Source organism: Ursus arctos, unplaced genomic scaffold, assembly GCF_023065955.2.
Source record: "Ursus arctos isolate Adak ecotype North America unplaced genomic scaffold, UrsArc2.0 scaffold_28, whole genome shotgun sequence".
In the NCBI taxonomy this organism is placed as follows: Eukaryota; Metazoa; Chordata; class Mammalia; order Carnivora; family Ursidae; genus Ursus; species Ursus arctos.
The window spans coordinates 9,901,642-9,915,319 of record NW_026622963.1 but is presented as its reverse complement, the minus strand read 5'-3'; the positions used below and the strand labels follow the sequence as shown (position 1 = coordinate 9,915,319).

At 53.9% G+C, this 13,678-nt stretch overlaps 1 protein-coding gene across 3 annotated transcripts; it reads left to right on the top strand.

The window, feature by feature from the left end:
• The first annotated feature begins 4,163 nt into the window (after positions 1 to 4,163).
• Positions 4,164 to 11,595, top strand: LOC113240972 (cytochrome P450 1A1). Of its 3 annotated transcripts, none has more exons than XM_026478518.4 (8): positions 4,164 to 4,233; positions 5,192 to 5,357; positions 7,890 to 8,754; positions 9,276 to 9,402; positions 9,491 to 9,580; positions 9,906 to 10,029; positions 10,175 to 10,261; positions 10,424 to 11,595. In XM_026478518.4, exons 3-8 carry the CDS (start codon positions 7,918 to 7,920, stop codon positions 10,707 to 10,709), a joined length of 1,551 nt encoding a protein of 516 aa, XP_026334303.1. In that variant the 5' UTR covers positions 4,164 to 4,233; positions 5,192 to 5,357; positions 7,890 to 7,917; the 3' UTR covers positions 10,710 to 11,595. The 3 variants fall into 3 exon arrangements, with proteins under 3 accessions (XP_026334303.1, XP_026334302.1, XP_057159723.1); XM_057303740.1 differs by having other exon boundaries at positions 4,171 to 4,233; positions 7,887 to 8,754; XM_026478517.4 differs by having other exon boundaries at positions 4,164 to 5,357; positions 7,887 to 8,754.
• The last annotated feature ends 2,083 nt before the right edge of the window (positions 11,596 to 13,678 follow it).

Genomic DNA, 13,678 nt, shown 5'->3' with positions numbered 1-13,678 from the left:
GCCTCTTCATTGCCATGCCCCCTGCCCAGGCCTGGAACACCCCCTCTTTTTTTTTTTTATGATTTTTTATTATATTATGTTAGTCACCATACAGTACATCCCCGGTTTCCGATGTAAGGCTCGATGATTCATTAGTTGCGTATAACACCCAGTGCACCATGCAATATGTGCCCTCCTTACTACCCATCACCGGCCTATCCCATTCCCCCACCTCCCTCCCCTCTGTAGCCCTCAGTTTGTTTCTCATAGTCCATAGTCTCTCATGTTTCATTCCCCCTTCTGATTACCCCCCCTTTCTTTATCCCTTTCTTCCCCTACTGATCATTCTAGTTCTTATGTTCCATAGATGAGAGAAATCATATGATAGTTGTCTTTCTCTGCTTGACTTATTTCACTTAGCATTATCTCCTCCAGTGCCGTCCATGTTGTAGCAAATGTTGAGAACTCGTTCTTTCTGATTGCTGAGTAATATTCCATTGTATATATGGACCACAACTTCTTAATCCAGTCATCTGTTGCAGGGCATCTTGGCTCCTTCCACGATTTAGCTATTGTGGACATTGCTGCTATGAACATTGGGGTGCATATGGCCCTTCTCTTCACTACGTCTGTATCTTTGGGGTAAACACCCAGTAGTGCAATGGCTGGATCATAGGGTAGCTCAATTTTTAACTTTTTAAGGGACCTCCACACTGTTTTCCAGAGTGGCTGTACCAACTTGCATTCCCACCAACAATGTAGGAGGGATCCCCTTTCTCCACATCCTCTCCAACAATTGTTGTTTCTTGCCTTGTCTATTTTTGCCATTCTAACTGGCGTAAGGTGGAACACCCCCTCTTATACTCTTCTTAGTCTACCCTCCCACAGAGCCCCTTACCTGTCCCCACCCCAGGGTCTCAGCCTTCTCACAGCTCCTGGAGCATTTCCTGATTAGGCATAGGCTATATTTGGGGCGTGCTTCCCACCTCCCCTGTGGGAGAGGGATTTGTTGTGGGTCTTATTGTCTCTCCATCCCCCCTGCCCCCCCCCCGCCATGGCCTTTAGCAGTGCTGATCAAACACCCTTGGTTAGCCCAAGACCCTCAGCCCAGAGCCCTCTCCCCTCCCCACTGCCCCCTGCCCCCCTGTTCCTGGTAGCAGATAGATCAATGGCTGGGGAATCCTAGCCAAAGTTCTTCTCACGCAAAGGCATGCGAACTTTGACCCAGGATGGGCTGTTCAGCTCCACACCAAGGCCCTCTAACCTCCTGCCTGCTTGCCTCCCTCCTTCTCAGCCTGGTGATCCCGGAGGCCCCTTTGTCTGGGCCGTTCCCTGAGACAGGGCTTGCCAATGAGAAGTGCAATGCCTTCTGTAATCCCAGTGCACCAGACTCTTGGCCGGGAGTATGGGGAAATGGGGGGCCCTGACCCAGGGGCTGAGCCTGTCTGCCTTTGGACCCCTGGGGTTTTGCTGGTAGTCTGGGACAAGACATCGTGCTGGGTAGAGTCCTGGCCAGGAAGCAAGGGGCCAGAGCTCTAGATTCTGGTTTGCTAGGTGTCCTTGGGCCTTCTCCTTTCTGGCATAAGTCTCTCCAGCTCCAGCTGCCTGAGAAGTGGGAGAGACATTGGTTTAATTAGCTGATGGATTTCTTTGGGGTCAAGAGCCCCTTAGAGAATGTGAGCAAAGCATCTTCTACCAGGAGGAGTCTGCTGGGTCTCTGGGCAGGAGCCCCAGCCGATGATCTTGCAGAGCCACTGAGGAGGCCGCCACGATTCTCTAGGGCTAGGGCCTTGGTGGGGACCCTGGGAAGCCCAGGCAGAGATGGGCTGCAGAGCAGGGGAGGGCTCTGGGGGTGCCTTGCTCCTGCCTTCTGTGCCACGGTTTCCACATGGGTTCTTTCTACTCTCTGTGGCTCTAGCTCCAACCGAGATTGAACAGACCTCTCTTCGGTACCATGAGGCTCCCCAGGCTGAGCCAGAGATGCAGAAGTGGAATGAAGGGAGGGATGCTAGGCGGAATGGAAGCCCAGCAATACCTTCCTTGTCTCCTGCCTGTTCTGATGCCCAAATTCCACTCTTACAGCATCAGTACTTTGGGCTCAACCATCCCCCAGGTGGATTTAACTGCTTTACTGATTATTAATATCTCGCGAAGGCTTGGCTTATCAGGGATGCCTGGGTGGCTCAGTCGGTTGGGCATCGGCCTTTGGCTCGGATCATGATCCCAGGGTCCTGGGATTGAGTCCCATGTCAGGCTCCCTGCTCGGTGGGGAGCCTACTTCTCTCTCTCCCTCTGCCTGCTGCTCCCCTTGCTTGTATTCCCCCCCCCTCTCTCTCTGTCAAATAAAGGAATAAAATCTTTAAAAATAAAGGCTTGGCTTATCAATCTATTTTTAAAGATTTATTTATTTATTTTACGGAAAGAGAGAGGGAGAGAGAGGGAGGGCGTGTGCAGTGGAGGGGGGGGCAGAGGGAGAGAGAGGATCTCATGACCCGGAGATCATGACCTGAGCTGAAAATCAAGAGTCAGATGCTTGAACTGACTCAGCTACCCTGGTGCCCCTTAGATGAGTTTTAAAATAAGGGAGATTAGAAGTAGAGGTGGTGGGTTCCTTGCTCAGTGGGGAGGCTGCTTCTCCCTCTCCCTCTGCCCCTCCCTCCTGCTTATGTGCTCTCTCTCTCTCATAAATCAAAACTTTTTAAAAAGCGTGATATCTTAAAAAAAAAAAAAAAAAAAAGGAGGAAGTAGAGGTGGTCAGGCCTGGTAGGTCCCGTCAAAGATTCTGGTTTTCGTTCACATGGGAACAACTGAAGGGGCATGGTTGCGATAGGATGAGTTTTCCCATTTTTGAAAAGACCCTTCTAGATGCCACAGGCTTGCGAAGGAATTGGAGGGAGTGACAGGCAAGTGGGAACCAGGTTTGGAGGCTACTTTTACTCCAGGGAGCAGTGATGGGGTCCTGGCAGAGAATGAGGCCGTGGCAGTGGACAGATGGCAGGGCGGAGTACCCCCTCCTCCGCACAGTAGCCAGAGTGAGCTTCCTTGCCTCACTCCCCACAATGTGTCCATCTCACACACAGGAGATGTTTCTCAACAGGGTGCTCACTGCACCTGGGGGGGGGGGCACTCAATTTTAGGAGAAATCCCAGTCACAAGACCACTGCCCATTTCCAGGGCCCTTGGTATTGCTGCCTCCCTTCCTCCCTCCCAAGGGCCATCTGTAGGGGCCTTTGAACTTGCTGTTTCCTCTGCTTCCAGATACCTGTGCACTCTGAGTCTTGATTCCACACTCTTGCCTCTGCTCAGTGTCATTTTCTCAGTGAGGCCTTCTCTGACTACCCTATTTTTTTTAAGTAGGTTCCACACCCAACGTGGGTCTTGAACTCTTGACCTGGAGATCAAGAGGCGCTTGCTCCACCAACTGAGCCAGCCAGGCGCGCCCCTGACCACCCACCCTATTTTGAATTGCAATTTCCCCCAGGGTGATTTCTCGCCCTTCTCTCCTTTATTTTTCTCTAAAGCACTTTTCAGCCTCTGACATTCTCTACGCATCCTCCTCGCTCCCCGCCCCCCGCCCCAATCTAAGCTCCATGTGAACAGGAGCAGTTTCAGTTTTGTTCACGTGCATATTAATCGCCAGTATCCAGAACAGTGCGTGGCACATAGTAGGCCTTTGGTATATATTTGCCCAATGTTTGAGTGGAGTGGTGAACGGGCGGGATGAGGCTCTGTTTTTGGTTGGGCCAGCGGATGGCGGTGTCATTCGCTGGGTCAGGGAGCACGGCGGGAAGGGCGGGTGAGGTGGTCAGCTGGGGACGGGATGACCAAGACACGCAATTGCCGCTTTTCCCCCTGCGCGTTCTACAGCGGCACGGCTCGGCAGGGGCAGGGGCAGCGTCCTAGGCAGCCAGCCAGGCGAGCCATGTGGCGCTGGGGCTGCGTGTCCTGCCACAGGCGTGGACCACAAATACAACACACGCAGGCTCCTGCTCGCAGGCAAAAGCCTAGCTCCGCACGCAAACCTGGGCCCTTTGCACCGCCCGCCCCCCCATCCAATCGCGGCTTCGCCGTTCCTCCCTCCACCCTCACCTACAGGCTCGCCTGGAGACTAGCTCTTTAAGAGCCCCGCCCCCGACTCCCCTCCCCCTTCGCGTGACTGTGCCGGGACCCGAGGTGGGGAGTCTGGCAGCTGGGTGGCTGCGCCGGCCTCCGGGCCCTTCTCACGCAACTCCCGGGCACCTCGCCCCCGGCCAGGTGGGGCGGGGATGGGCCGCGTGACCTCTGCCCCCTGGAGGGACGTACCGGACACGTGCACGATAGCCTAGGGAGGCTTCTGGCTGGGCGCCCCCCTCCTCGGTCCCTGGGCCCCCTCCCCTGCCCGGTCCGAGGGTCCCCCTTTCCTCGGCCCCCGGGAGCTAGCCGCACACAGCCCCCCTCGCCGCCCAATTTCTCCGCCCCGCCAATAAGCCAGGAGCCCCGGGAGTCAAGAGGAAACCTCGAGGGCCTGTGGGTCCCGGCTGGAGGTACCCCCGGTTTGCAGCGTTCCAAAGTGGCCCTCCAGCTAGTGAGGGCCCGTGAGCGCTCAGCGAGGCTGCGCGTTTCCATGCACTCCCGCCTGTCTATCCGGGAGCTCAGACTTGGGCTAGTCACCCGGGCTCTGGGGGCTCTTGGGGAACGAAGCCAGCCCTTCGGCGCCTCTGGCCTTCCGGCCCCGGTGACCTCGGGGCTGGGGTCGCCGTGCTTCTCACGCGAGCCCGGACTCGGTAACCCGGGGGAAAGAGGTCATCACACAGCAGCCCCGCCCAGCCTGCCTGGCCCCTGTCAACTAGTAGCAAGGGGGAGGCACTCCCAAGCCCAGTGTTCCAGTGTATGCAAAAATTAGGGTGAGGGGTCCCCGCACCGGGGAATGGAGGGCTTCCCCTACCGTGTCTTCGGGCTGTCTTGGGACTTCTTCCAATCCCCACCTCAGCTGGGGTCTGCGCTGTCCATGGGGACCTTGGAACTGGGGTCTCAGGTGTCCCCAGCCCTCACCCCTTTGCCTGCTGGCACTTGGAGGAGGAGTCCCCATAGTGGGTTCTTACCTCTCTCTCTGAGTTCCCCCAACCCTGTCTTCTCCCCCACTTCCCAACCCCCTTTCTTCCCTTTTTCCTCCCTCCTCCCCCTCCGTCTTAGAGCAACCCCCCCCATCAGCCCGCCCCTCCCTCTCTCCTAGCTCCAGGGGGTGTGGCCAAGCGCACGAGCTGTTTATAAAGGTGGAAGCGCTTTCACCCTCATCCCGAAGGTGACAGTTCCTAGGAGCTTTTCCTGATCTTCTTTCGGGTCCCTCGCTTAAGAGACCAGTCGTCCCAGCTCACTTCAGTACCTTCTCACAGCCACAGGTGAGTGTTGGGGGCTTCTGGCTTGCCCCTTCCCTCCCAACAAAAAGAAAATTTTGATGCCTCCTAGGTTTTCCTAGGTGGCCACTGGTCTAGCACCTCAAAAAAGGAGGCTAAGAGTGTCCTTCGTGACCAGGAACTCCAGCTCCATGGTGGGAAAACCGAGGCCCGGGGAAAGGCAGGAATTGCCCAAGGTCCCATAGCTAGTGCCAGAATTCTAGATTTTAGATGGCCCCCCTTCCAGGACTCCAGGATTCAGGCTCCATTTCCATCCCCATTCCCACGCCCTGAATGTCCTAGGGCTTCCCCATCAGGGTCACCTGGGAGGCTGGAATAAGGACACAACTGTGGCAAGCTAGGATGATGTCCAGGCAGGGTGAGGAGGGGGGCTTCCCCCTGGGTGGTCAAGATGGATCGAGGGGGCAGGTTGGGTTCTTAGCAGCTGTACCTTGCCTTATCTAAAAGCTACCCCTGGCTGTCTCGACCCTCCCAAGGCCTGGCTTGTCAGAGCCAAGATGTACTGGCCAGGAGAAGAGATGCTGATCTGAACGAGAGTCCCGGGCACTGCCCAGGGCCCTTCCCTATCCCACTGACTGCCTTCTCTGTCCTGTACTAGGGGGCAATCTGTGTGAGAGATGGCCGGCTGCAGAGAGCTGGAGTATCAGTCCCTGAAGACTCACCAGTCACATCTTTCTTGGCCTCTGGCTGTCTCGCTAGGGCTGGAGGTCCCCGGGGCACCCAGTGTGAAGAAGGGAAACCATAGCACCCCAAGACCTGTCCCTAGTTCACTCAGGGAGTCAGGGCTTGAGTGTGCTTTGGGATCTGGCTCCTGCAGGGGGCCTCCCTAGACAGATGGCTGTATACTTAAGGTAGGAGCCGGACAATCTCCCCATCTTAGGAGGTTCTCCTGTGGGGAAGTTCAGGATTCAGATGGGGAGGTTCCCCAGGTCAGATCTGGATTTTCTCTTCTCTGAGATCTAGCTGGGCATATCACCTCTCCACCCCCACCCCAAGTGATAGAGCTGGAGCCCGGGAAGGCAAAATGACAAGTCCAAGGCTGAGCCATGGAGCCTGCAACACTGGAGCTCCTCATCTCCAGTCCAGAGCACCTGGCAGGTGCCCCAGTCAGAGGCCAATGTCTTGCGGAGAATACTCCATGGATTTGCGCACCCTTTCTAGAACAAGCCTAGAGAGAAAGTTTAGTCTCCACCTCTGTTAAATTTAGATTGATTCCTAATTTCCCGAATTCCAGTCTAGCATTTTCTTGCAGCCCTTATCTGGTGGGAGTCTTCCATTTATCTCTCTTCTCTGGTGACTGGGAAATGGGGGAGGCCCAGACTGTTCATTCATCGAGAACTGAGCCCCGCAAAAACCCTGGCCTGGATTTCTGTGACCCGGAGCCTCAATGTAGCTTGTCACGGGCCGCTTTTAAACCTTGGGTCAGTTGAACTCAGAGAGCTGAGGCTGAGTTGTATGGCTTAGGCAGTGGCCTTCGGGTCCCCTGTCCCTTCCCTACCCTGTCACAGGGTCTGGTCTAGCAGGATTCCTTAGACCCTGGAATGGATGGAGCAATAGAAAACGGAGAGTTCTGGGAGAGAATCTGACCAGTCTTCAAAGGGAGGTACCTGTGACAGGAGCTGCTTCCCGGGGAACTTTCCCTAAGAGGTCTGAGTCGGGGCTCTGTCACTGAGTGCCCGGGAACTTTAGTCAGGTCAGTGGCCCCTCTGGAGCTCAATTTCCCCAAATGTGACATGAGGCAAAAGGAGCCTATGATCCCTAGTTCTCCTGATGGCAATGTTTCCCCAAGTGTGGTGGATAAGTGCTCAAGGGGATTGGGGGTGACACATGTCGATTATGTGTTCCATATACATTGTGGGGGGGAATCAGACCTGTACTTTGATGCAGATATTTTTGTTTGGGATGATGCTAAGTGGGTAGATTTAAAGTTGATTTTAGAAAAGCAAAAAATAACAGTACAGGTGCTGTATGGGAATCACAGACTGATGTGTGGAGAACCCTATTTTATTTCACTTATATTATATCATATCATATCATATCATATCATATCATATCATATATTATTTTAAGGGGGCTCCATGCTGGGCTTGAACTCACGATCCTGAGATCAAGACCTCATTGAGACCAAGAGTCGGATGCTTAACCAACTGAGCGACCCAGGCACCCCAAGGAAAACCCTGTTTTAGATTGGTGCAGCCGTATTCTGGAATTGGGCACTTTGGGTTGGGAGTATGGATCCAACACGTCCTGACTGTGTGACCTTGTGCAAGTCACTTACCTTCTCTGAGCCTCACTGCAGTCTACCTTTCAGGCTGTGACCAGGACCGAATGAATGGCTGTGAAATTCATGGCACACAAACAGCTTCTCCCGTCTCCTCCCCTTCACGTCCAGTTAGCTGTGCTGGATAGGAAAATTTCTCCTTTCTTTGACCAGCATGCTGACACTTTAGGACATTGGTTCCTCATATCCCCCCATCTGATATCTTGGTCTTTTCTTCCCTGCCCCGCTCTCAGCAGCTGCCGTCCTGAGAACTCTGCGCAGACGATGTTCTCTGCGTTCAGACTCTCCATCCCCATCTCGGCCACCGAGCTCCTCCTGGCCTCCACCGTCTTCTGCCTGGTGCTCTGGGTGGTCAGGGCCTGGCAGCCTCGGGCTCCCAAAGGCCTGAAGAGCCCCCCGGGGCCCTGGGGCTGGCCCCTGCTGGGGAACGTGCTGACCTTGGGGAAGAGCCCGCATCTGGCGCTGTCGAGGCTGAGCCAGCGTTATGGGGACGTGCTGCAAATCCGCATCGGCTCAACGCCCGTGCTGGTCCTCAGCGGCCTGGACACCATCCGGCAGGCCCTGGTGCGGCAGAGTGATGATTTCAAGGGCCGGCCCGACCTCTACAGCTTCACTCTGGTCACAGATGGCCAGAGCATGATCTTCAACCCAGACTCTGGACCAGTGTGGGCTACCCGCAGGCGCCTGGCCCAGAACGCCCTGAAGAGTTTCTCCACTGCCTCGGACCCGGCGTCCGCGTCCTCCTGCTACCTGGAGGAGCACGTGAGCAAGGAGGCCGAGGCCCTCCTCAGCAGGCTGCAGGAGCAGATGGCAGAGGCGGGGCGCTTTGAACCCTACAGATACGTAGTGGTGTCGGTGGCCAATGTCGTCTGTGCCATGTGCTTTGGCAAACGCTATGACCACGATGACCAAGAGCTGCTTAGCCTAGTCAACCTGAGTAACGAATTCGGGGAGGCGGTTGCCTCTGGGAGCCCGGTGGACTTCTTCCCCATCCTCCGATACCTGCCCAACCCCGCCCTGGATGTCTTCAAGGACCTGAATAAAAGGTTCTATGCCTTCACGCAGAAGCTGGTCAAGGAACACTACAGAAAGTTTGAGAAGGTACAGGCTGGTGGGGAAAGCCAGTGGGGGGGGGGGAGCAGTAGGGTTGGGGCCAGAAGGTCAGAGATAACTGGAGAAGTAGGGGGGTTGGCAGGCTCTCAGGGGCCTTCACCCTGGGATTCTGAGACGAGTGCTTGAGTGGACTCTGTCCTGGGCAGGGAAATAGAACTTTTCCTTGATTAGCCTTTCTATCCTTCCCTCAGACAGCAACATTTACTGAATACACAGTCTGTGAGGACCCAAGGCCAGTGGCTGTGGGGAACAGGAAGAATTAAAAAGTTGGTCTCCTGGCCTCATGGGAGAAAGAAGGGTAAAAAGCATGTCTAGATGAGCCCTCTGTCTCAGGTGTCCCTTGAATTGGGGCTGCCAGTATTCCGAGGTAGGAGAAGCTGGGAGGGCAGCCTTGGGGCAGAGGGGTCCCCTCCTGAACGAAGATTCTAGGGATGGTGAGGAAGTAGGCCTGGATGGAGAGGTAGGTCTGGGTTTGGGATCTTGTTCACCTGTAGGCCTTCCCTACCCAGGGCCACATTCGGGATATCACAGACAGCCTGATCGAGCATTGTCGGGACAAGAGGCTGGATGAGAATGCCAATATCCAGCTGTCTGACGAGAAGATTGTTAATGTTGTCTTGGACATCTTTGGAGCTGGTATGAGCTACCCCATTGTGCCTTTCCTGTGCCCAACCGCCCTGACTGGCCAACCGCTTAGTCTTTCCCTTCGTTCTCCCCTGGTCAGGATTTGACACGGTCACAACTGCCATCTCCTGGAGCCTCCTGTACCTGGTGACGAGCCCCAATGTACAGAAGAAGATCCAGGAGGAGCTGGGTAGGTGGTGGCTTCCTTTAAAGTGCTCAAGGCAGAGGGCCTGGCCAAGTTCTGGGTGGCCCCTTCATCCACATGGTCCTTTTTTATTTTACTTTACTTTATTTTATTTTAAAGATTTTATTTATTTGAGAGAGTGAGTGAGAGAGAGAGGAGAGGACAAGCTGGGGGAGGGGCAGAAGGAAAGGGAGGAGCAGACTCCCCATTGACCAGGGAGCCCGATGTGGGGCTGGATCCCAGGATTCTGGGATCATGACCTGAGCTGAAGGCAGACGTTTAACCCCACTGATCCTCCCGGGCGCTCCCCATGGTCCACTATGTTCTGCAGACATAGTGATTGGCAGGGCCCGGCAGCCCCGGCTCTCCGACAGACCCCAGCTGCCCTACATGGAGGCATTCATCCTGGAGGTCTTCCGACATGCTTCCTTCGTCCCCTTCACCATCCCTCATAGGTGAGGCCCCATGGATCCACTGCTGTCTAATACTGGGCCTTCCTCCAGTCCATGTACCCAATCAGGGCCAGTGGGAGGGACAGGTACGGGAGGCAGGGGGATGTCCGTGTGGTCCTGAGCCTGACTGGGCTTCCTTCTTCCCCAGTACCACAAGAGACACAAGTCTGAGTGGCTTTTACATCCCCAAGGGACGTTGTGTCTTTGTGAACCAGTGGCAGATCAACCATGACCAGTAAGTTGAGAGGAGGCAAGGGCAACTCTGCCCTCTCCCAAGCTCCAGACCCTGCTGTCCCTGGGCCACTTGCCATCCCCTACTCTTTTGGGCTGGGGCTCAACCCACTTGATGCTTCTGCACCCCCAGGCTGCCACTTCAGCGGCTTCTCTCTGATTACAGGAAGCTATGGGGTGACCCATCCGAGTTCCGGCCAGAACGATTTCTCACTCTCGATGGCACCATCAACAAGACACTGAGTGAGAAGGTGATTCTCTTCGGTATGGGCAAGCGGAAGTGCATTGGTGAGACCATTGCCCGACTGGAGGTCTTTCTCTTCCTGGCCATCCTGCTGCAGCAGGTGGAATTCAGTGTGCCCCAGGGCACGAAGGTGGATATGACCCCCACCTACGGGCTGACCATGAAGCACGCCCGCTGTGAGCACTTCCAAGTGCGGGTGCGCGCTTAGGGGACCGAGAGCCCTGCAGCCTAGACTCTGTCTACCTGGCCTATCTGGGCGGCCAGGCCAGGGGGCTGGCCCAGGGATGGGGGGGGGGGGAGTGGCTGTTCTAAACTTTGGCCTGCAACCCATAGATATTGGTCTGGCTGGGTTTTGCTGTCTGGGCTGGCAGGCAAGCCTGAAGGATCATGCCTGCCCACCACCCTGGACTTGCTCCTCTGCATACTGACCACAGACAGTGGACATAGCAGGGGCCACAAAGGAACAGATGGAGCCTTCTGGAGATGTGCTTGAGCCAGGAGGCTTGCTTGGGTTAGGAGGTCCTAAGCCCCTGGAAACCTTGAGGGAATGCTCTAGAAGCCCAGTGGCTGGCTGATTTTCTGTGGGGGATGACTGGCTTGAGAACCATCTACAGCAGGCCACGGCAGGGCCTGTCTAATTTCTTGGACATGTAGGAGCTGTCAAGAGTGAAGGGAAGAGGCAGCTTGGGATACTACTGAGAAATCTGACCACATGGCTCCGGGACACTGTGATGCCTTTTTTGCTCTCCCTGCAGGCAGGAGCAGGGGTGCCTCCTGGCCCTGGAAGGCCCCTGTTCCTGTCCAGGAGGGGCGGCTGGGAACTTGTGTCTAAGAGGAGTAGAGAGAGAGATCAAAGGGAGTGCCCAGATTCAGGTACCAAAGACCAGGTCTCTATGCCCTATATAAAAATGCCTTTTAAAAATGTTTGAACACAAGAAGCTTTTTTTTCGCTTGCATTGTACTGGCATGTCTGCATTTATCATAGAGAAGAGCTTAAGAACCATTTATTGAGTGCAATAGAGAAAATTCTAACCCAAGTATTCAGAAATGTGTAAGAAACATCTATCTAAGCTAAATAAAGATATTATCCAGAAGTCCTATTGTGGACGTTTTTCGACTCTTGAATGAATCCGTCACTCCTCTACCTGCCCAGTCTGAGCCCAGTCTCATGTTGGATTTTACTGTGGGAGGAAGAAGAGGAAGAGGAGGCAGTGAAGAGGTGAAGCCACGGCTCTCAGGAAGCTCACCATCCAGCTGGGGCACAAGACTGTCCCTTCACTGCCTTCCTAACTGGTCACACATCGATGAAGTGCATTCTCCAGACCAGGCGCGGGGGGATATAAAGCAAATAAGTCTCCTGAACTGGTTAGAGGAGCCAGCTCATAAGCACATCATCCAGTTCACTGTGATGAGGGCTCTACCTGACAGATGCATACAGGAAGGTGAGGCCCGGAACTGGGGCTGGGGGGCGGGGGGCGGGGTGTGTGTGTGTGTACGTGTGTGCGCGTGCGTGTAGGGGGATGCTGCAGATCTTGGGGATATCTATGCAGATTCCTCCTCAAAGAATGAGAGGCAGGGGGTGCCTGGGTGGCTCAGTCTGTTGAGCCTCCGACTCTTGACTTTGGCTCAAGTCATGATCTCATGGTGGTGAGATCGAGCCCTGCCTCAGGCTGTGTGTGCAGTGGGGAGTCTGCTTGAGATTCTCTCTCCCTCTCCTGTCCCTCCCCTCCACTCACATGTTCTCTTTCTCTGTCCAAAACAGATAAATATATCTTCAAAAAAAAAAAAAAAAGAAATGAACAATATTAAACTGCGGTGTCTGGAAATACACACTTGGCAACAAATCTTATAATAAGAATAAGGGAATGAGGGCGTCTGGGTGGCTTAGTCAGTTACGCGGCTGCCTTCAGCTCGGGTCAAGATCCCAGAGTCCTGGGATCAACCCGCATTGGGCTCCTTGCTCAGGGGGAACCTGCTTTTCCCTGTCCTTCTGCAGCTCCCCCTGCTTGTGCTCTCTGTCTCTCTGTCAAATAAATAAATAAAATCTTAAAAAAAAAAGGGGGATAGGAAATCAGGATATGGAGAGTGGTTACTCTGGTGGGGAGGGAGTGTGTTATAATTGAAATGGGACATGTAGAGGGCTTCCAGGATAATGCATAAAGTTCCACTTCTTAACTTGGGTGTAGTTCAAAGATACTTGCTTTATAGGGGCGCCTGGGTGGCTCAGTCGTTAAGCGGCTGCCTTCGGCCCAGGGCCTGATCCCAGGGTCCTGGGATTGAGCCCCACGTCGGGCTCCCTGCTCCACTGGGAGCCTGCTTCTTCCTCTCCCACTCCCCTTGCTTGTGTTCCCTCTCTCACTGGCTGTCCCGCTCTCTGTCAAATAAATAAATCAAATCTTTAAAAAAAAAAAGATACTTGCTTTATAAAAATAAGAAAAAAACAATTTGTACTTCTCTTTACTTTTTAGGAATGTAATTAATATATATGGTCAATGTCTTTCAACCAAAGACCACCGAGAACACACCGGTAGTGAAGCAAGCTGGGTTTACTATTCATTGCAGCGAGGGAGAACGCCCACCACAGGGAACTGTGGGGTGTCCCAATAAGAGGATGTTAGAACCTCTTACACAATTTGGGCTTTGGTTGAGTAATTTAGGGGAGGGTTAGCTCTAGATTGGATGCTGTTAGAAAATGGAGACAATTCTGTGATTGGGTATTTTGTGGGTAGCACTGTGACCTTGCTTTTGTGTATGCTTAGACAAAACAAAGAAGTGGCCTTGGTTTTTTCCCTCCATCTTAAAAAATTTTGGTAGAATACATATAACATGAAAGTTACCATCTTGGGGCACCTGGGTGGCTCAGTTAAGTGTCTGTCTTCAGCTCAGGTCGTGATCCTGAGGTCCTGGGATCAAGTCCCGCATCAGGCTCCCTGCTCAACGAGGAGCCTGCTTCTCCCTCTGCCTCTGCCCCTCCCGCTGCTTGTGCTCTCTTGTTCTCTCTGTCAAATAAATAAATAAAATATTTTTAAAAAAGGAATTTACCATCTTAACCATGTTTAAGCGTACAGTTCAGTGATATTAAATACATTCGTGAGGTTAGGCAATCATTCCCACCATGTATGCCCACAACACTTTTCGTCTTGTAACTCTAAAACTCAATACCCGTGAAATAAAACT

Bases quoted from the DNA above. Each gene is read 5' to 3' on its own strand.
- LOC113240972 (XM_026478518.4), top strand. From the start codon at position 7,918: ATGTTCTCTGCGTTCAGACTCTCCATCCCCATCTCGGCCACCGAGCTC. The intron at 8,755-9,275 runs GTACAGGCTGGT...TTCCCTACCCAG, and splicing joins ACTACAGAAAGTTTGAGAAG to GGCCACATTCGGGATATCAC. The intron at 9,403-9,490 runs GTATGAGCTACC...TCCCCTGGTCAG, and splicing joins CTTGGACATCTTTGGAGCTG to GATTTGACACGGTCACAACT.